At 39.0% G+C, this 23,506-nt stretch overlaps 1 protein-coding gene across 5 annotated transcripts in view; it reads right to left on the reverse strand.

Annotated features, from left to right (window-relative positions):
* RBMS3 (RNA binding motif single stranded interacting protein 3) overlaps positions 1–23,506 on the reverse strand; it is a 722,203-nt gene that overhangs the window by 604,327 nt on the left and 94,370 nt on the right. For all 5 annotated transcript variants that reach the window (XM_075418969.1, XM_075418970.1, XM_075418972.1 and 2 more), the window contains one exon: positions 10,134–10,202. In XM_075418969.1, the coding sequence (XP_075275084.1) occupies positions 10,134–10,202 (69 nt within the window). The remainder of the gene's footprint in view (positions 1–10,133; positions 10,203–23,506) is intronic.

Below are 23,506 nucleotides of genomic sequence, written 5' to 3' on the forward strand. Positions count from 1 at the left end.
CAGATAACTTCCACCAATGCTCAGCATTAACCAGTGAATAACTGACTCACCGTTAATACAGAATGGCAAAAAATATGCTGGCATTTCCTTAGAAGTATAGCTTGATTTCAAATAACAACATAGCTTGACAGAACAAAAAAGGAGCACTTGCACAATCAAGGAACTGTATCCTGAAACACAAGGACCAGTAAGCATCCTGATATAACCAAATTTTACCAGTGTTCAATGACTATTCAAGTTTATGCAGAGTCATGCAGTGGACAGCAGAGCTCAAACTGCTGAAGTAAAACTGAAATATTGAGATCTATAATTAATGAAAGATTCTTAGCCAAGACAAGCTCCGAGTTTAGACACAGAGACTCTAGAAAGAGTCCACATACAGAAAATAACCTGATAAATAGGCCATCTTCAAAGACAGAGAATATCTGTTCACTGACTTCAGCTGAATCATATCTGTTGAAGAACTGGTCCATATGTTCAAGAGGTATTTTCCATCTCCAGCTTTTATGATTCATACATAGATTGCAGTATCATTGCTACAGGGTAAATACATTTTAAATTATACTATATAAAGAAGCTCTAAAGTTGCCATGACAGTTACAGCAAAATGCCTTGTCATTTCTCATTACAAAGCATAACGTAGCTTTATAACCAAATTAGCTTTTTCAGCTGTTCCCCCAGATGTAGCCTGCAGATCTGTTTTTGTTGATCCACCAATTGTTTCTTTCAGGTTTGCATGGTTCATTATCAAACAGAAGGATCATCATTTAAATTATTAACACTATCAGCCAGCTTTGCTCTCTTTCTTGTGAAAGACAGGAAAGGTGAAAGGTTTTAGAGAACTTGTTGTCAGGAGCTGGTTTAGAAAGGCAGAGAAACAGTTCTATGCTACCAGTCCTGGTATGACCATCTTCCCTAGACATGCTCCCATCCTCAGACCTGCCCCTGGACACGGCCTGATGCCAGCTGTTTCTTCTCCAAAGGTTAGACCTCAGCTAATGTTTGCTCTGGAAAATCATCAATCCCTTTGCTAGTGCAACTGATGGTGGATCCAGCCATGGTCTCTTGGTTGCATTTCCTTTCCAGGTTTAAGGCTTCAGGAGTATGAAAGATGAGAGGCACAAGGAGCAGAGTCCATCTGTTACTTATAAATAATAGGACAGGGGGGCAAATGTCTCCTAAAAATAACTTAAACTCTCCTGCTCCCACCTATCTTCCAATCTTTAAAAAACACTGGAAGACTGAAGAAAGTAGGGGGGGCAGTACTACGCATGTAGGCTGCAACTTGTCATACTAATTATCTTTTGCATCAAATTGATTGCATTAACCAGAAAGCAGAATTGAAAAAAAAAATCTATGAACTGTTCATTCCAAGAACAATTAAATCTGAAGTAAGAAGAATCATGACAAATTGCTGACAAGTGTTAAAACATCATCTGCTGGCAGCTTCTTTTTCTTTTAAGAAGTTGTCATAGCAAAGTCAAAACCAAGAAGTCTACAACAGAAGATGAAATGACACATTTAATAGAACGTGAGGCAAGATGTTAGCGTGTAAAATCCTTTGTCAATCTTTGGTATTAGTCAACACATACACATCAGGGATACTACAGACAGCATAATGGAAAGACCCCACTGTAAGATTATGTGCTGCTTCAAACAGTATTATCTGAAGTTTATCTGACAGGATCTGAACCTTGAGAAAAGTCAGGAATAATGTTTCTAGATGCATCAAGGAGATAGTTTCCTCAAAAGACTCACAGATTTAAAGAGTTCTGAATTCAATCAATCCAATATAGAATTTTGTTAGAATTCAACTGTGTAGCTGTGTGAACAACAAACTAATTAAGCCTGATAGTGAATGTACACATGTCTTGCAGCTGATTGACTTTAATTGAATTATTCCTTAAGCTCTGGGGTGAGCTCATCCCTTAGCCAGAAAATCTGCCCAGGAGAGAAACTTTAGCTTCGTTCTTGAAAAAACACAGACACCAATAATGGAGTCTTTTGCCCCATTGTTAGGAAACCCGTAACATCACTCTCTGCCGCGAACTGCCCGATGGCTAGTGAAGGGTGATCTCATGCTTTCCTTTGGTGTGGCACTACCAGCCTCTCTTCTCTGCTGTGCTCTTACAATTCACATAGAAACTTCACATCTCTGGAAGGTTCAAGAAACTTGCACCCTTCCCTTTCTTCACTAAATTGGGTCAAGTTACATGGAGCAGTCAGCATTCACAGACAGAAAATCGTAAGCTTCATGCACTGTGAAAAACATGCAAAAGTTACAGGAGAAACACTCCAGGAAGTTCTCAAATTGACTCTCCGCAGTTTTGAAGTGAGGTTTCCGAAAGAGGCAGGCAGCTTGCAGTGACAATAAGATGTGACACAGGGAAAATTTTTACTGCATTGGTTTAAAATTAGTAGAAGTCTACTGGTTTCAGTCTTTTTAAATCTTCGTAAATTCTCCTTCTAGAAAAAAGTGGCTCTGAGAGACAAAATAAGTGCAGCTGACAGACACTTTTCAGAAGTGTTTCATGTCTATGGAAGTCATCACAAAGGCTGTTACTTCCCCCTCATACCCAGAACACACTTCTCTATGCAAACTTGAGCACACTGAGCAGAAACTTAGCATAATACACTCCTTTGGTATTTGTCATCACAAATAATTATAAAACAAGTGAACAGAGGAAAAAAGTTTGCTGGTCTAGAAAAAAAATTCTATTATGGAAGCTGTCTAGAAACATCTTTTTGAACAAAAGCATTTTTCCCCCGACATGCTGATTTTAAGATTAGCTGGGCTATAGATGGAATTTTCTGAACCTCGACTTCAAAGTGCAACAAAATACCAATGGTATCTCTGACTCTGAGCAATGGTAAGTAAGGAAACACATTATATTTTCCCCTCACACTTGTAGAAGCGAAAACACAATACTGTGTCTTAGAGGAGTCCTCTCACATTTCCATAACCATTACACCTAAAGTTTTGGGTTTAAATATCATAATCAGGAGAAAGTTCTAATTGTTGAATCATCAGGTCATTGCTGATGTAGCATACATGCAGGAAACTGGGGGGCGGGGGCGAAAATCCCCAAACAGACCAATTAGACAAAGAGGAACCAGTTTTAAAAAAATGTTGCGACCACATATTAGATAAACAGGACCTGAGAAACTTAACACAATTAGTTTACCAAGACTTAGGTCACCTTAGGTCAACTAGTTGACTTAGATCAACTTCTGCAAAGCATACACTCTCCAGACTTTCAAGTATTGTAATACTAGACTCATGTAGCTGTTGTGTAATGGGAATTCATTCCCAAATCCCGCCTTTGGTGAGGGATATATATCTAACTGACAGAGTGGTCTAGAGGGACCAGTCATGTAGATTGCAGAGGAGAGTTAACCCACATTTTGTCATTTACATTAACCCATGAAGCGTAAGCCATGCTTTTAAATGCTAGATTTATTTTCTTTCCAAAGATACAGAACAGCTACCACAGTACCACAGGATGAAGACTACCGATGCTATCAAACACCAACTGTTTCTCCACAAGCAGTAAGAGAAAGAACAGGGCTAGATTTTATCTACTGCTATTACTCCCCTCCAGGCACATGGTCTAATCCTGCTTGCAGCATAAAAGAAAGCTTTACATTCAATTCAGTAGGCTGCTTGATAATTTTGCCAACACAACAGATAGCATACTTGGATGAGCCACCTTTGAATAACACTATGCACATTTACTCATATTCTGCCACTGACCAGAAGCAATCAGCTTCCTCTGAGTTCCCTGCTTCTTATTTTGCTTAAAAACTCCTTTGCTTTTCAAAGCTAAGTTTATGTTGTACTTCACTTGGCAACAGATACAACAGCTCCTGAGTGTCATTTGGCTGAGTTCTTTTCATACAATAAAAACAGCTTACACATCTTCCTGTACCTATGCACTTAACTGAGCAGCCAACCCAGTGTGCCACCGTCTCCTGTTACTTGCATAGCAGTCACAGAGATTAACAGTCTGCTCTGCCCTTGGTGAAGCTGGGTTTGTCAGCTCAGGCTGCAGATTCCCATTGTTTTTAAAAACAGACGCCATCTTCAATCTCCCTGTACGACAGCTTACCAAAAGCATCATGCTAGAAGCAGTGGTCCACAGATTTTACTGAGGAAGCATCAAACTTTGGGATCAAGCAGAACCTTTAACACTGGGTTTCCAGCTGACTGGAAGAAACCAGAAACCTCTAGCAGAAGAAATGAACAAGTGCTATGAGAGCAACAGTATCTATTAGTCAGGGTTGTACTTAGCTACCTACTACATGAGTCAGTCTTTAGTAGACAAAATCCCACAAAGCTACAATGTGCATAACATTGCATATACTGTGGATGTAATAAGAGCAGCAAACTTGGAGTACTGACCACAGATTGTTGATTTTTCCAGTCCTTCAATGAACTTCAACGTGTAATAATTCTTTTACACATCATGCCTTGCAACGAGTGTTTCACTAGCTAAACTTCTTTCTGCAAGGCACTGCCTCCGCCTCAAATTCAAATTTAATGAATTATCTGAGGTAAGCCTCACATAGGCTTGTTGAAATTCAGTGAGTCCATTTGACATCATGTCAAAAACCTTAAGAATTCAGGTTTTTTCATTCCATATTTGATTTTATTCCATGTGCCTATCCAAAGATGATTTAAAACCAAACATAACTAGGATCAAAGTGCAATGAAAGCCAAGTTCAAATGTACAACTATGATGATGTATGGTATTGATGCATGTATAATTCTGAAAAGGTGTATTAAGGAAAGGAGGTATTTAGGGATCTTATACTGAATTTATTGCAAAACTGGCAAATTTCCCTCATTAATTCCAATTAAGCCCACTGAATTTTGGTACAGTTTTCTGGTTATACGCCAAGTGCCATGAGGCAGTAACATATTTCTGTGGCTCGGGTTGTCTGGTCTGCTTTTGGAAAGTTGCCAGATCTCATTTGACCTTTATAATACGATTTAACCCTAGTAGTTCGACTAAGTCACTCTCATTTAGATAAGCAGACTGGTGCAGCTCAAACCTAGGTCAACAGTGGAAGAACATTGTTGCCATTTGACATCTGTTCCATGGCTTCTGGGAAAATTGTTCGTGTTCTCAGTACATTTTCTGGTGGTCAGGCACTTAACCTAAAGTTTACTGTCACAGTTTGCAGTGCTCAGCAGAAAGGCAAATGGCTGAGTCATCAGGGAGACAGTGACTTTCTCAGTACTGACTTCTTCCAAGTCAGACTTGAGGCACTGAAGGAAAAAAAAACAACCCAAAGAAGATTCAAAACAGCTGAATACAGGAACTTTTATAGTATTTAGAACTAGGTATCCTCCACCAGTTTAAAAGATAAGTCCTTTCACAGGAAAAGATCTTCTGAGCCATTGCTAACAAGTGCTCCGATAACCTTTGTGTTCAGGTAGCCTGCCAGATCCCATAAAGGAAAGTCACCCTTAGCCATCTCCCTGCTCTAACAAGTGATGAATCCCACCTGCAGGTTCGTTTTATTTTGGATACAAGCAGGCTGCAACAATCCCAGCTACTACTGGTCAAACCATCTCAACTACTACCAGCAGCCGTAGCTGGAATGGCTTCTTAGAACTAAACGAACACTCTACTCACACGCTTCACTTTGACCTCATGCACTGTGAAAGAGACTACTAATCTGACAACTATGTATATCAACACATTACTGCTCCAACACATACAAAGGAAGAATACAAGAGCAAAAACAAGACAAGGAGAAAGCAAGAACACACACACATATATATGTAACAGGCAGCAAGCAAAGGAGCTAAGTTACATATACTGAAATCTCTGACCTGGAATTCAATGAAACAGCTGCCACAGTAAAACTGGAATATCACCCTCCCTAGCTGCTGTCTTCTTGACTGGTATTTCCATCATCCAAATCCTGAAGAAGCTGTACAATAAACTAATACATAGTGTGGTACAAGAGTTGGCCTATTGAAAATCTAGATCCTACACTGAATGTTTACCAACATCCACCATCTGTTCTGATTCTTCTGAGAAAGTTGCTAACCACTGGGTACCAAAATATAGTACTTGTCTCTACATTTAAAGAGCAAGACATTGAAGAAAAAACACATTCTGACCTTAAGACACTGATGCCAAGTCTAGCAACGGATACAGCTTTGACTATCTGCAAGAAGCTTGTGTCGCCAGCACCAGCGAGCCAGCAGCAGTGGAGCCAGACAGAGGAACATTATGGAAGTTTAGCTGAGAGCTCTCCTGTCCCATAGCCCATTGGACACTGTTTCACTTTCTGCATTTTTATTTCATTAGCTCATCAGCTAGTGTCTTGCTAATAGATATGGGGAGGGGAAAGATGCTGAAGTGTTCTATAGTATTTTTAATGGCATTTAAGACACACTAATTATTCTGTGGGCTCATTTAGCACCTAATACTAAAGATGTATTAATATATTTCTGGAAAGTAACATAATCTAAGCATCTCTGAAGATATTCCTGCTACCAGTTCTTGACCTGGCATACTGTCATGAAGGTGCCAGCCAACAGTGGGGACCAAATGAATGGTCTGACTTGACCAGCTCTCTAATGTGTCCACCAGCAAGAAAAGACAGCCTATCTCACAGTCACTCAGAGGGGAAGTATCACTGTCTCCTGCTTGCACATAAAGTGGATTTATTTGAGAGATCTGCTTAGGTGCTATCCACATTTTGCTTCTCATTAACAGTGGAGTCATAAGCAAGTTAGGAGGGTTGTCCCATTTTTCTTTTAGGACACTTCACCTATGGTTTCTTTAAGTGTCTCAACCTTAAGCTGGCATCTGAAATACTGCATTCCTTCTGCTTTTTTAAGGAACAAATCAATTTATCTTTTTTCTTTACTTTTACACCTACTTTAGTAGGTGTAAAGGTAATTCCTAGCACTTAGCTCTCAAGTCATTACTAGTAATGAGTGAATTACTAACATTAAAACTACTTCTAGGGACAGTTGTGCTACAATAGTGAGTGCCTTGTGTCCCACCCTGCCTGTGTACCTATTATTTCCATGTCTCACACATGGATATGCCATCACTATGAGACTCTGCCTTGGCTGCCACCCCACTCAGCAAAAGGAGCATCATGTTAGAAATCAGCTACATCATCGTGCCTGTTAAAGTGCCACTTCCTCCTTCATTTTCATCAGCAGTAAGAGCCAGTTGCACTTCAGGAAGCACACACAGTCTTCAGAGTACCACAGAAGAGCTAAGTTCACCTCAGAGTGTCTCACAAAGTTGCTGCAGACTTCTTTACAGATCAGGTGATGCCACCAGCCAAGAACGGCAGTGTATGTCTTTTCAGCTCATTAGCATCAGTTTGTATCTTCTTCTTGATTCCATCCCTCAAGCCAGTTTAGTGTGTCTGAAGGCAGCAAGGTCCAACAGCTCCGTGAATGCCAGTTCAGAAGCTGAGATTTGGTTTGGCTTCCCTGTCCACCTCTCAATTCTTTAATTAAATAGATTAATTCCTTGGCTCAAAAAAAAAATCAACCTTATTAGACTATTGGCTTCTTATTCTGACATTGAGAAAGTGGAGTGCCTGAAAAAAGCTAGCTTGAAGCAGGTAGTAATGCGTTTTTCCCAGGGCAGTCAAAAGGAACCTCTTAATCAAGTTTTAAAGACACTTTCTCAGGCTCAAGGGGAAGAAAAAACCCCCCAAGATTCTCTGAACAGCTTCACACCAAAAAAACCTGAGCACACAAATTCCATGTGTCCATGAGAGCAATGAGTTAACAGGAACTTACTAAAAAACTTCCCCAGATAGTGTATTTGAGATAAACATGCTTCAGCTTATCCAACACAAAATATAAGCATGTCTGGGTACCATAAAGCAAAGTAAGTCAGTGAAAAGTGTGTTATTTTCAGTGACTCATTGACCCCACCTGCAGAACCCCTTTCAAATCTCTCACCCAATGGACCTTCAAACTTCACACAGATAGAGGAAATGAAAAAAGAAAACTTGGGGGAGGGAAGGAGGAAATCAATTTAACTTTTAACATTTCTTAGATGCATCAAAGGTCTCAGCCATGTAGTTCTATTAGGTTTCTGTGTGGATTCTTCTAAGATCTGTGTGGAAAGGCCTTCACTGGGTTCACTGCATGAGACTAAAGAAGATGCAGACAATATGAATTTGAACTTTAATCTTTTTCTTTCCCGGAAAGCCATCTTCAAAAAAATGTTTAAATAAACTATATATAGATGCTGGCAAGTTGCAAGGCTGAATACAAATCTCTGATCCAATACAAATATTTTGCCACTCAGCTCATGAAAATGCACAGCAGTATTCACGTCTCCCAAACTGAATCGCGGCATGGCTATACATCCTCACAGTTGGTACTGGTATTTGTAATATCCGTGAGGCAAGTTTATAAGCTTATTAAACCCAAAACACAGAAGACAAAAGCTTACAATAAACAAGGATGAAAAAGAAAAGATTAGAGTGTAAATGACAAAGGAAGATGAGATTAAAATGTGTGGGGTACAACATAGGTGGAAGAAAATTACCACAGGCTTGCTTTAATACAGTACAACAATTTTTCCTGCAGGTGCTGGACGGTCTAGACATACTTTCAAACAACATTCCTGGTAGTTAATCCCTCAACTCTGCTAGTGATCTGACAGAGTTGTAACACTACGAACAATCTTTATTATGTACTTATCTTACCCTCCCTCCTCAAAAAGGAAATCAAGTGTGTAAAGTGCATTTCATATGATTTGTTAGGATGATCTCCTCCTGACTTAGGAATGTGTCTCCCATTAACATTAATGGGCAACTGCAGACAGGCAGAAAGAGGGGAACAGCCATTGCTGTTTCAGCCTTGTACATACCAGTGGTACTCCATGAACTTTTTCCTGCTTACCATCTGATCCCTTAGGATGGGGCAAATAATAACCACTGAGAAGAATTAACCTTCTGCCTACATATGCTTCATTTTTACTACCCCCATAACGAAAATTCGATGTTCAAAAAGTGAAAGAAAAACAAAACATAAAAACCTTTGCAAGCAAAGAGAACAGTTTTATATGGAGAGGAGGCACAAGACTCTTACAATTCTTCGTGAAAGCATAACTATCAAGACTGGAAGGATAGTGAAATAGGTTGCTAACAGTTCATGAAGCATTTAGCCACCTTCATTCCCATCCTAATTTGAATACACATGAAATTCATAGATTCTTTGGCTTTAGTTTTCAAGGCCAAATCTGTTTCCTCTCTTAGCGTATACATGTCCTTCATAAAAAAAAAAAAAAAAATCCAGCATGTCAGAGCAAGGATTTGCTCACCAGGATAACTTAAATTTTTCGTAGTGTCAAGAGGAGGGGGAGCGTTGTTTTGAGTTCGGGGTTGTTTTTTTTAAGAGGAAGTGAAGGTCAAAAGAGGTCAGAAAGAAGCAGAAGTAGAGGCTGGGGGAAAGCAATGTTAATATAATCAATACTGAATAAGCACTTGAAGAGTTTTTAAAGAGCCAGCTGCTTCAGTTGAAGTACATTGTTCTTTGATTACAAAGCAAGCCATGTCCTCATCTATAGTCAAAAAAGTCTTTTGGTTTTGATAAAGTAACAGAAACCCTGAATAACGTTCAAATTCTTATTTGAAAAAATCATTAACAATAATATTGCTTCCTGTCTATCACTGAATAGCTTTCCAGCTTCGGTCTGGGTTTATAACAAGTTTTCCTGAAAGTTCTGGCCATTGTAAAGCTGAGTTGTGACCTGGTTAAGCAGTGCAAAAAATACTGGGGGGGAGCAGCATGGGAGAACATGACTTCATGCATTGCCAAGAAAGAATCAATCAAGCACACTTCCAGCTTAAGTGGCAAGATGCAAAGGATCCAGCCATAATAACCATCCCTGACAAGCCACAGAGAGGCACCACTGCATTAGAGAAGTCATAGCTCTCCAAGCCTCTCCATGAGCAGCAACTGCATCTAGCAGTTTGCCACAGAATATCCTGCAACAACCTCAGAGATCAGCACAACCAAGTTGGGCTAATGCAGGTAGATAACACTCTCAAATCCCCTCACAGATTCATTTTAAAAGGAAGCATGTCTCAACCTGAGCTTCATAGCCTTTTTGACAAGGGCATATTACCTGATGGGGCTGTGAACTGGACCATCTGCTGTAGGAAGGAGCACCAGGAGTCTTGCTGGCTGTAGTTCTCTGCAAAATAAAAGACAAGTATGTCAAATATTCACCAACATCTCTGTCATACACACAGTCAGCTTCACCTATCTCAACCATGTAAAATCCCATAGGAAAAAAGCCCTAAACAAAAACCTCAAGAAACCATAAATACGATACAGTAGCACTAAAATCCAAGATAAAAGTTTGCGGTATTTGTTACCAGTTCAGCCTTGGACCTCAGAACCTAAATTTTCACCTCAACTTCTGCATGTCACCTAGCTGAGCCCTAACTGCGGCTGCAAAGCACTACCCCTCAGCCAGGTAACTCACTCAGATTAAGCAAACATGCTCTAACTTCACATTCATTCCAGAAAGGCATCATTAAAGGGCTTTGTCTGCCTGTTCTGAGAAGCTATATCAGTATTTTTTCCTAACTCATAATGATGTTTCATTCCATACTTCATACTAGTTTTACAGAAGCTGTTCTTAACTCATAGAAAATAAAGCAAAATTGTTCTTACAGAATCACTTCACCTTACTCAAAAATGAAACTTGGATATTTTTGGAGTAGGTAAAAGAGATAGTTATTTACCAAATTCCTTTTGAAGAAAAAAGTCTTTATGATTTATCCCCATACTACTTTCACTCACTTCCCTGTATTTTTTTCTGAAGTACTAAGAAGAAAGACCATACATGGACTTTCATATCCCTATCATATGTGCCACATCCAGACCTTATAATCAAACTGCCTTTGACACTGCAAAAGAATCAATACAATATGGCGTCTAGTAGAGCACCACAGATTATTGTGTATTAATACACATTATACCCAGTTTCAAAGTTATTTAATCCTAGTATAGGCTGGCACACCACAGACGTCTTCCATATCCACCCCTCACTTACATATATTTGGTGCTCCTAAAGAAAAAAAAAAAAAAAAGATTCACAAACTACCAGACAACACAGCCGGTAGCCAAATATCTTACAAGTATATCACTACTATATTGTGCAAGCTCAGGTATGACAGAAACATGGTGACAACAAGGCTACCTGTACCAGGAATATCAGGTAGATTTCAGTTACCTACTCATGAGACCTGAATTCAAACAGGCTTTCCAGACATGAGACACTAATTTATCAGTACATTATGTCACCAGCAGGATGCTAACATGGGGACAGATTCGTATTTGAACCATATGGACACAAATTACACTAAAAAGTGCAAGTAAGACAATCCATGTGAGATTTATATCACAATGTAGTATACTCTTTGTAAGTATGAAAATAAATAGCTTATGGCTTTTAACACCCAAGGATATAGTACATTTCTACGCCAATTATAACCACTAGGGCTTATACATCATTACATATTCTAAAGCTGGCATGTCATTTCCACTAATGAAAAACTGCCACTGCTGTAACTGTGCTTTTGTGTTAGTCTATCAATACACAGTTACTCTAAAAATTTGATTATTAGCATTACTGTACAGTGTCTTTAGCTTCTACTAGACACCCTTAGAAGGACAGGCATTTTTTAATTAACAGATACACCATGTAACAGAACAACACTTTCTTTTGACAGAAACTTCAGAAAAGACAAACTGCATGGAATGTTGATTTCAGCTTTATGAAGACTATCTCCACCTGTTTCAGAAGAAAGACTGGTCACTCTATGACTAACAAGTGGAATAATGAGATAGCTGGTGTTTTTCTGGAAGTATCTGGAGGCTCTTTTCCAGCAAGATGCCTTTCCACAAGCACCACATACTTTTCTTAATTGATACATAATGTAAGTCTGCCTTTAGCATTGTCCAATAAAAACTGCATATTCTTCCTGTCTAAACACATAAATAGCAATCTTTTGTTTTATTACTTTTTCCAACACCTGTTACCTCTAGTAAGTACATTTCCTCTACAGCAATCTCTCTGTTTAACTCCTTCACCTCAAGGACATCCACAAGAAAGATATCCCACAGAGAAACAGTACTGCAGTATTACATAGAAACAAGAGAACCCTTTCCAGACCAGGCAGCCAGCAGACCCATACCTCCAAAGGCAGAAGATCATTTTTTGTCTAACTTTACAAACAAGAAAGGACCAGAGCCTCAGAAGTATCTAGAGGCTGACCTCCATCTCCCAATTTGATTAAGAGGTAAGCACTTTAAAAAAAAAAAAAGTAAAAAAAGTCATAGAAAAAGTTCTAAGATCAGCATTTATTTCCTCTGTCCTCCCAGTTTGTTTTTTTTCCTCCCTTCATAGATCAATGAGTACAGTCACTTGCATGTTCACAGGCAATCAAAGTATTAGGTTGTAGAGCAAAGGCTTACACCGCTCACACACAGGAGTGATCTATAGCAGATCATTTGGAATAGATTCTGAAAGATCTAGAAAATACTTCCATTTGAGCTTCTCTTCAAGTTCTAAGGGGCAACAGGAAAAAAACCTGAAGGCTAGACCACATCCCCTGGTTGTCTCAGCAGTTAAAATACTTGAGGCAGGCAACTTTAAAAAAACCTGCCCAAACAAACTCCAAACACACACATGCACCCCTGTTTTACTGCAATCAGTAGAAATTGGACAGCCACCTACCTCTAGAGGTATGACCCTTCACTCCTAGCAGCCAAGATCACAAGCTAGACCACATGCCCTGCTGAGTGAATAGCATCTGCACGCATCTTGTGCCCTAAAGGAGACCTCAACACGTTGCACTTTCACTAGGGAGAACCTGGGCTGCATTTAGCCCCTTAAGCCACATCCCTTTCTTCAATTAAAAACACCTTCCTCCATTACTCTCCCTTTTGAGAAAGAAGGGGTACATACACAGAACATTTAAGAACTCTCCCTCTGGCACTATTAGCACTTGAGCACAAGCCTTGGATATAAAAATCTCTTTCTGGTCTTGCAGAGCTCCCTGACAGCATAATTTAAAATATCCAAACCAAGCAGCTCTCAGCTCTCCCAAGGCTTCCAGCAAAACCCCACTCTTAGCTAATTTTATATCCAGCCCTTCTACCTTCGCAGCTCATTTCTACTCCCTGCAAGCTGTCTCTCAGCCATATGCAGGTACAAATACCCCTCCCCCAACTATTAAAAACTAATTAGGACTGACTGTTCTAATTACCTGCTTGCCCAAGCTGTTCCTTATGTCCTTTCCCCCCACCTGTGAAGAGAGGTTAAGCTCCCCCAGCTGTGGGTGACCACCAGGCACTTTAAAAGACCAAAAAACTTCTGCTAAAAACTTTAAAAAAGGTGAAACAATTTTCACAGCAGATAATATTTCTGAAGGCAGTAAAACCACCAACTGGACATTTGGTTTTTGGTCTCTGAGCAGAAGTTCTGGAAAAAAAAAGAAGCGTGAGGAAAGCTGGTGGTCTGCACACCGCTGCCCAGACAACAGTCAGTATGACAGGAGAAAGGCTGATGTAGGTGTGGGTGTAACACATGGCCAGGCCAAAGCCCAAACATGAGGAATGCTGACGGAACAGCAGGCTAACTCTAAACCCCAGGGAAGGCAAGAAGAAAGTACTTTTCATAGCACTGAAGTGGCACAGATAAAAGAAGAGCCAATGCTGAAGTGTATGTGCAAAGCTGCCATTTTACATGCAGTTTGGAGGAAAACTGTTTTTTCAGAAGATTCCTCCTACTGAATGCAGTAGATAACATCGCAAGAAGCCAGAAAAAAAAACATTTAGGAGAACACATGGAAATCTGAGTATGGCTCAACAGGAATGCTCATGAAAAGAAATATTACTATTCCATTCTTGAGCTAAGGCTATTAGTGACTGTATTACAATACAAGTCCATAAATAATGTCGCATTCAGTCAAGGAGAGCTTCAATGTAAGGCCACACTTCAAAATTAGCAAAGAAAAGCAGAGCACAAAGCATTACACGTGTTGTTACTCTGATAATATTTCTAAAAGTAAAAAAGACTACATATTCTGGTAACATAGTCAAAGTTTATAACTTGTTCTACAGCCACATAAACCTACAAAGCCTTCTGCTGGGCATGTCAATTCATCCCTTTAGCTCAGAAAAGTATCTCAAGATGGGATGAATTACTGTCTGGAAGCACCTGTCTCTTTCCATCCGCTCAATGGAGAGAGAGGCTAAGCAGCCAGTTTAATTGAGACATCTAACTTTGGATGGCTAATGTTAGGTGAAATTAAATCTACCCACACTCCCTGTTCTTCTTCCTACCAAGGGACTTAGGCAATTTGTCCTCTTCTAGGGTTTAAAGGGTTATTATGGTAGCAAATTTGCTATGTAATCGGGGTACTGTTGAACTGCCTTGTGAACTCCTACAAACTGCGTGGCTTGGTGGTAAAGACATGAAGTACTGTCTTGACTTTCAGAACTTTGTTAGAATTTTTTGACTGGGCAAGCAGGCAAGAAAAGATTTTTACTTATAAATAGAGACAATATAATATGAAAGTAAATGGAAGATAATACTAAACATTTAATCATATCAAAACCATTTTTTTCAGAGCAAAAAGTACTTACACTCACACCTGTAGTTCTTTGAGAATGCAATTATAGTTACATGATATACATGATATGCTACCAGTTCCTGGGCTCTCCAATTTCCTGGCCTAAAATCTTGCTGGCATTCAGCAGGTATCTTTCTCATCAGTTTTACTGGAGATGTTGCTTTTTCAAAGAGTACAAAGTCCAGCTGTTTATATGAAGGCTGACATCAAACTCAGGATATATTTTGCATTGTCCAATATCTAGATTACTTTTTTTCTGATTATTTGGTATGGAATTTCTCTGACTTTTCCTTAAATTCAAAAACTAATTTGCTGAAGAAAGCAATAGTGATACATAACAACACTGTAAGATGTTAAGGCACTGAAAGTCTTTCTTTGAAGTTTGCTTTCTTTTTTTTCATGGAGTTTTGTATATCTGTGACTTTTGCAAAGAGGAACCAGTAATGTTATGTTAAAAAGGAACAGTATTCAATGGCTGTTTATTGACATATACAGGCTTTTGGGTTCACGTGTTTATTTTATTTCACAGCAGAAGTTTATGAAGAGAAACACAAATGAAAAATACAGTTTTAACCTCTCATACTATAAAGGGCTACAACATCCTTTAGGACTCTCCAGAAACAAATAGTGGGTGAAGGTCCTTTGCCATTAACTGTAACAGACTGGGGGGTGGGGAGTGGTTTCTGAAGTACTGATTGTTATTTCTTTTTACTTATTGAGCTTATTCCACAATAATGCAGTAGAGAGAATGGCAAGTCATTAATTTCTATATACAATAGAAAGGGTGACAACTTATCTGATTCTACCTAAATAAAAATAGTGCTTAGAGGAATTACAGAGTCTGAAATTTGAACCCGTAATATCTCTTGAAACAACATGGACTTCATGCCTACATATCAATCCATCCCTGCCTCTGGTCTGGCTCCAGACACTGTAAGCCTTGTTGATTCTCTGTGTGGGGTAAGACCTTACACACTTAATGGTACTAAATCCTTCACAGCCTCTTCCTCACAAACATCACCTCAGTGGATCAGGAGTCAGCTCAGTGGAAAGAGTCTCTCTGTGCTTCCAATCTGGTATCACACCTGGCTCCATGGGGAGACAAACCTCATGGAAGCCTGCTCATTACACATGTGCTGCTCAGCCATGAGGCCATTTTCACTCCTGTGCCATAAATATACATGATTCCTTGCTCCCTTCAAAACCTCGTCCCATTTTTCAACAATTCCAACACTATGCTAGAAATTCATAGCTCGTGCTGCTCTGGACATAAGACAAAACAAACTGCAAATACCTTAAAGATCCATGTTTTCTTCAATACCATACAATTAATTTTGAGGTTCTCATTCCTCATAGTTAAAAATCCTCCGGAACTGCCTGGAAAACTCCATGCTTTCCAGTAAGACTACCACTATGAAATTCCAGAGAGATGGATTTTTTTTTTTTCTGGTCAGAAAAATGAAGACAGAAAAGGTTGACAATTAGATTAATAACAGGAACAACATTTCATTACAGCTATGTAGCAGTTTTTAGCACTCGATGGCAAACATTGCTGATCGTGGGGTTAGGGCACAAAATGAAATGTAGTGGTGATGACAGCAGTGGAGTGATGGTACGTGGCACGACAGTATGGTCTTCTCTTCCATGCAAAGGGTGCATGATGCATTCTTCAACTAGCTTGTCAGCTGAGTGAATAGCATATGTCAAAGTGACATCATTGTTTTGCAGTGATGAGATGATGCACGAGAATCATCAAGTATGTTGTCCCATAAAGGTGTAAAATGAAGGAGAAAGCATTCAAAAAGCAGCTGATCTGGATATAGTAGTCAGGACGTAAAATGTAACAGAATTACGAGAGGTAAAGTTTGTAAGTTGTAAATGAAATAAATATATGTTGTATATGAAAAAGTGCATAGTGGGAACACAAACTTTCCCTAAGATTGTTGCACAATGTCATCAGGGATTACTTCCTCTAGCTTACAGAAATCAATGTTATGACAGGAAAAGACAGAGCAAGAGAGATATTGACTGAGCTGTCAACTATAGAAGTACATCTCTCTGAACCTGTGGGTCTGGGCTTTGATGAAGCAAATGCATTCAGGAGTCGTTTTCATAGAATCTCAAGTAATCACTCAAAGTACTCACTTGCATTCTATATCTGCTGTCTACTCCTGATTATCAACATAGTGACTCATAATTTTTGAGGTGAAATTGCCAAAAGTAGTATAATTCATCTCCTACTCACCCCAACAGTGGATTCTTGACAGTTTAGACATGGACTCTGAACCATGGTGTAGGGCTTCTCATGACACTGTGATTCCCCCTCTTTTTTCTCTTTGTCCACTCCTGTTCATCAATTTAATACAGATATTTTGGCACTCTGGAAGGAAAAGAATTCTGGACAAAGCCAGAACCTCTCTTTACACTTGCCAACCAGGAGTTTTGTGTTAAACACAAAAACTTTAATTGCATGACCTCCCATATCCTATTTGGTTGTTAAAACTAATTATGAATGTATTTGGAATTTCAAAATATATCTTTAAACGGAGATGAAGTCCACGAGCCTTTTACATATCACAAACCACGTAAGAACCAATATTAGACATTGCGCTGCCCATCTCAAGTCACATCTACCTTAGCAGAACTCAAGCTCAAGACAATGATACTGTAGCCATTAACTCCTTCTCCATTCCTGTTTGTATTGGCCAATGAAAGTGCAGTGTACTTGAATCACAAACAAGCTGAACAACTGTTACTGTTGGTGACAAGCAACAACTTCTTTCTTAGGAATTTTAATATGGTGAAAGAACTTCTCATCTCTGTGGAGATGCTACATACACCATGATTTGCTCTGCAGTCAGCACCTTCTCCCAAAGCCAGAGAGTTTGAAGGTAAGCTGCAAAGAGATCAAGGAACAACCTTCAAGTCTTCCAGACATAAAGTTGGCATCCTTATCCAATAAAATGTACAATTAAGAAATTGTAAGAAAGTCACAAGACTTGGAAACACGCAATAAGATAAGGAGGAGAAATAATCTCAGCTTGAGTGAAAAAAAGAAAAACATGAATATGGAAACATTTGATGCTTTGAGGTCAAGAACTCTCCCAAGCACTACAGAGAAGGTAGGGGAGCACATCACAGCCATATGAGAGATAACACAGAAAATGAATTTTTAAAAGTTAGCAGCTGCTTCTGTAGAAAAAAGACTACGAAGTAGGAAGTTAGTATTATAGTGAGTGATGTTATATTATCAGCAATTAGTAACTTCAAACAGTCAGGGAACACAACAGTACTGATATTACCAGCACATCCACTCCTATTGAAAGAATGCACAATGAAATATAACTTGCATTAGCAAAGGAACTTGGAACATGACATCTTTATGTCCTTTGGAATCTCACCATTTTCCTGAGCAAATGAAACGCTGGGGCACAAGGAGGTGTAGGGAACTAACTATAAGAAAGATAGTCTTGGTTATGGCAGACAGTGGAATGGGATTAGCTTTCTGGGACTAAAAGATGTGGCTTTCTTCAGAAGTTTGCAAATGTCTGCAAAAATGGAATTAACAGGTATACGTCAATTTGAGACAAAGGAATAACACGAGGAATGTAAAAGAATTTCATTGTAGTGAGAGCTGCTCTCTTCCAGCAGCTATTTTGAGAAAGGTATCCGTCCCATTAAAAAAGCAGACAAGAAATATGAAAAGTGACCCAGAATCTTTGAGTAATATCAGGTCTGAGGTATTAAAAGATAACAAAGTGTCCACACAGAAGAGTGACACTGAGTAGGAGACCTTCAGAGATACACTACAGAGAGTATCAAAACTCATTAAAGGAACAAATGCAAATATAAAAACAATGGATGCTTTCATAAAGGGGGGGGGGGGGATCTTTCCTTCTTTTATTAATGTTCACCAAAGTTAATAAGAATTCAGAATCATGCTTACATTGAAGATTATAAGAAAGCTAGAACAGAGAAGAGCCTTGATAAGACAATGCGAAAGAAATTGAAGTAAATGATGGTATACAGTAGATGTACTAATCAGAGTATTTTACATGTATTTCAGTACTGGGAGGCAAGGACATGAATCATGAAGGTTCAGGAAAGTACAAAAATAAAAATCTCTATTTGCAAACAATGCAATCACAGAAAGGTGGAGGAGGTACTCTAATGATCTCTTTAACGGTGAGACAGATAAAAGTGAACAACAAAAGGCTATTTTCTAGATAAATGAGTCATTCTCAGAAGAATCAAATTTTTAAAGTATTCAAAAGGCTATTAGACATTCAGGAAAAATGCTGGCAATTCCTGCTAAATTGTTAAGACCAGGGCACAATAAGCTTAGTCGAATTTTTTACAACCTCATTTCAAACACATTCCCGAGGAGCAGAAAGTCACATTTCCAATTTCAAATAGGGATGTATTGGAAATGTAAGAATTATTTGTACATTTCTTCTCATTACAACCTCAAAAATCCATCCTCCATATCCCTTACAGACACATACCCATTAAACAGAGGAAACAGTGAGATATAGAGAGTATTGGTGTCTGGCAAAGAGCACGATGTTCCCTCCCAAGATTAGTCACGAAAAATGAAAACAAGCAATCAAACTCAGTTAGATGTTGTCTCAAGAGAAAATGCTGATATAAACACAATAAAGGTGTAATTTCTTGGAGGATTTAGGAAGAATACGCTAGTGGGTCTTTGGCCTGCAGGGAGAGGGCCTGATATCTTAGAAGACCATAGCACAAGCATGCAGCTGTTTGTCTGATGTGCAGAAAGTTGAGTGCTTTCTAAGTAGGCAAACAACGAAATTTCTGCTCTGTTTCATAGCAGTCCAACATTAAGGCAGGAAGAGGGAGAAGCCCCATACTTTTCAGAGTGGTCCTGTCATTGGGAGAGCCCGGGGTTGGAAGGAGCCTAAGCAATCTGCCTCGACTTCTGAGCAAGTGGCTGCTGCAGCAAAGACAAGGCAGGAAGAAAAGGGTGTTTTCAGATCAATGAACACAGCAAGAAAAGTTCAAGGAATATAAAACCAGGTAAATAGCTGTGTAATGATAAGATTTTGAGCAACCCTCCTGTCAGGCAATAACATGAGAGTTTGGTAGCTTAAACACCTTGCAGCACTAAATAAGAGCACGAGTTTGTGGGAGGAAGAAATTCAATTATTTGCTCCTTTGAGCCTAGTCACAGTGGGGAAATTTGTCTTTATACTTATTTTCCTAAAAAAACTTCAAAAGTCTCCAAAGTAAAAAAAGGGATCATTTGACTAGATAAGCACTGATATTGCCTAATCCTGAGCTCAGATAAGGAGCTGACAAACTGAAGGGGTGACATTGTGCTGCAGTTTGACTGTAGTCAGTGCTAGCATAATATAACTAGCATGGGCGACAACCGCTGTGACTGTGGAGCGGTACAAGGTTTACTACCTATCAACCACCACAGCAAACTTGCCAGGTTCCTGGGTATATAAAGCACTCTCATTTTGTTGCAGACATTTCTACAGTTACTGAGAACATAGCTGACTGTTCCGCACAGGATCCACACCGTCACTTTTATTGCCCCAGCAACGTGTTGGATGTGATTTTTATAGAGAGATTCTAGTAATCCAGATAATATTGTCTTGCAAACAGTCTGCTCCTTTAGCTGAAGGCTGTGAAATCCTACACCTATTGTCTCCACCTACCTTCCTCTTCGACCAGTACGAGCCTTTAGGCTCTCCTTGGTCAAACGCCTGTGCTTGCTCCCTGCATTCAGCTTGTGCTCCTTCTCCCCCAGGTCTATCACGCAATCTAAATCCCAACACCACAGAAGGTGAGACAGGCATTGGAATCTGGCTGTCACTGCAAGAGGAGAGATGCGACATAGTGGCTAGAGCAGCAATAACTCTGAAAATATATCATTCCGGCTTCTTCAAATGCCCCTCCTTGCACCATGATGGGGACACACCACGGCAATAAATTCTTCTAAGAGCCCTTAAATCTATCACACTAATTGCTAAACGTAGAGCAGCCATTCATCTTTCCTGGTAACATTGCAAGGCACACATTTGCTGTAAGATTCTTTTTTTTTTAATGTTTTCTCATGATTAAAGCATCAAATAAAAGAAAAAGTAACATTACTCTGTCTACTTTCAGGCTACTGCTTCTTTTTGAAGCCTGGAGAGGAGTTCAGGATGGAAAACATGAAAGATAAGGAGAACTGTCAACAGAAGGGACAGATATTTCCCTACTCTATTCACATGCATTCTTAGCACTTAAGACACTTCTTTCTAGACTGTAGACTGAATAAATACCCATATTTTCAGAAATTTCCTAATAACCTTCTCTTTGAATTTCTTTCTAGAAATCTCACAGTAAGTCTCCATTCATTTAGCCTAGAAAGTAAGTGATATTGGACTGTATTTTAGCAGAGAGGTCAAATATTAAAAATAATAATATTCTTTGGAGTTGCTCGATAAATATATATGGAAAGAGACTTCAAGGAAAACACAGGCAACAATGAGCAGCAAACTTGGGACTGTGAGCATGTCTGTTGTCAATTTGTTCAGCGTATAGTATCCTTGATAAATTAAGAAAATTCCAAGTGCATTAGGAAAGGCTGCCCTCTTCAGACAAACTTAATAAAAGGTACCCAGAAGAAGTTCTAAATGTCTTGAAGTTAAAATGAAAATGTGGTGAAATGAACCGTGCAGTGCAGTATCAACATAATATTAACTTTCTTCTGCTTAATAACAATTTGCTACTACATAAAGAAGAGCACTTCTTGTCATTAACTACATATTAATATGTGTTTGTTTAAACTCACTACAGATCCATTTATACATTTTCTATAAGGTTGTTAAAACTTTCATTCATATGCTGAAATACAGAGACATAATTAACTAAGAAAGCTATTGAGTCTGAGCTTTCCCTCAGAGCTTTCCCTGTCATACAGAAAAATAACCCATTTTGCAGTGATGAATTTCTATCACATGGGTATTTTCATTAAACACAATAAACTTGCTTCTTTTCTCTAACAAAACTTGGGATTTAGATACATTTTGATCTCCCTAACGATCCAAAATAGTGAATGGAAAAATATTTTTGTCACCGTGATTTGTGTTTTACACTTGATGGCTATTTTCAATTTCTTTTCCTTAAACCTTTCATGAACAACTCAGAAACTGAGCTTACTTAGCTAGAAAGTTACTTTTTTTTTCATCACTATTGGTCATCTGAGTGTCTTCACAGGTGAAATTATGCATTTTTATCTTGCATCACACGAGGTGGCAGAACACAAGGCCACCAGGTACTTCCCTGGTGAATATGAATAAGTTTTCATAAGGAAGATGAACTGTATGAAGAAAACAACTGTATCTCAGTTTACTACTGTAAATAACAGGTTCAGATTCGATACTAGAAAAAATTTCTTTACTGAAAGAGTGGTCAAGCATTGGAACAGGCTGCCCAGGGAAGTGCTGGAGTCACCATCCCTGGAGGTGTTCAAAAAACGGCACTTCAGGACATGGTTTAGCAGGCATGGTGGTTATGGGCTGATGGCTGATGGCTGGACTTCATGATCTTAGAGGTCTTTTCCAACCTTATAGATTTTATGATTCTATGAAATTTACTGGGAAAAGTGAAGTGGACATCAGTATTTTTAACGGTGTTTTACATTGAAAACTGAAAGGCATATCATATAATCCGCCAAGGAGTTCCGGAAACAAAGATTATGCTCCACAATACCAAACCTGATACTTACCTATCAAAACTTATCAAGTCCTTTACCAGGACCTGGGACTGTACTAAACAAACTTTTTAAAACAGTCATTAACTGTCAATCTAGCCCCCTGAAGTTGCTCCAGAACAGGGAGCAGAGACGATGCCACTAACAGAGGAAGTAAAACTAGTGACAGAAGGATACAAGGGATTTAACTGCCAGCTTGATGGAAGTCTCTCCATTCACCCTTAGACAAGATCTTTTTTCTAGTTTTTCAGCAAATCCTCCAATGTCATGATGTCTCAGGGGAACACGCCTAACTGCCCAGTAAGCTTGCGAGCTGAGATATGGCTATTTTTCATTGCAAAACACCATTTTTTTGGTCTCAAAGCACTTCCCCTAAGCATGATCAATCCAGTTCATTCTATATTCTGCTCCATTATTTGAACTGAGTTTCCTGCCTCCTTCACCACATCACACAGGCTTTCTGGGCATCAGGTAATACCTTCTTTAAATGTCCCTTTCCACAGAAAGTCTCTTGAGCCTGTGACACAGGCAGCATTTCTAAGTTCATTTTAACAAAAACCCCACACTCTTAACTTTAACCATGTGCGGAAAACCCTCTGAAGACTTCTTTTTTTTGCCTTTGTTAAATAGGATTCAGTTTAAGATGTACTTTAAGTTAAGCATTACTTAAATGCTTTGTTCAACTGGGGCCTGAAATGGGACTTTAATTTCCTTAACAACTCTCAGTATACCATTACTAGAATAAATGTAGAAAAATCAGACTTTCTGAAAAAATGTGTCTCAAGGGCACTAGTGCAAGCAAATTATGGAGAAGTTAAATAATGCCAAACTATAAATCTCATATCTACCAACACTTATCCATCTGTCTTACCAGTCTGCTAAGGAGCAGGTCTTGTTTAAAGACTGAGATGTTAGAGCTGGAAATGAATACTTGCCTTTTAGTCCCCTCCTATACTATGGTATTCAGTTTCATGTATAATTGATGGGCTGAAATTTAAAGATAGATAGAGTAAATAAAATATGAGTATTCAAAATATCACCCTTTTGCCAGTAAAACCCTGTTATTCTTCACACTGAGTCAGCCACCTCCCATGCTGATATCTTTATTTATAGGAGCAGTAT

This window comes from Opisthocomus hoazin, chromosome 4 (assembly GCF_030867145.1).
Source record: "Opisthocomus hoazin isolate bOpiHoa1 chromosome 4, bOpiHoa1.hap1, whole genome shotgun sequence".
Classification (NCBI taxonomy): domain Eukaryota; kingdom Metazoa; phylum Chordata; class Aves; order Opisthocomiformes; family Opisthocomidae; genus Opisthocomus; species Opisthocomus hoazin.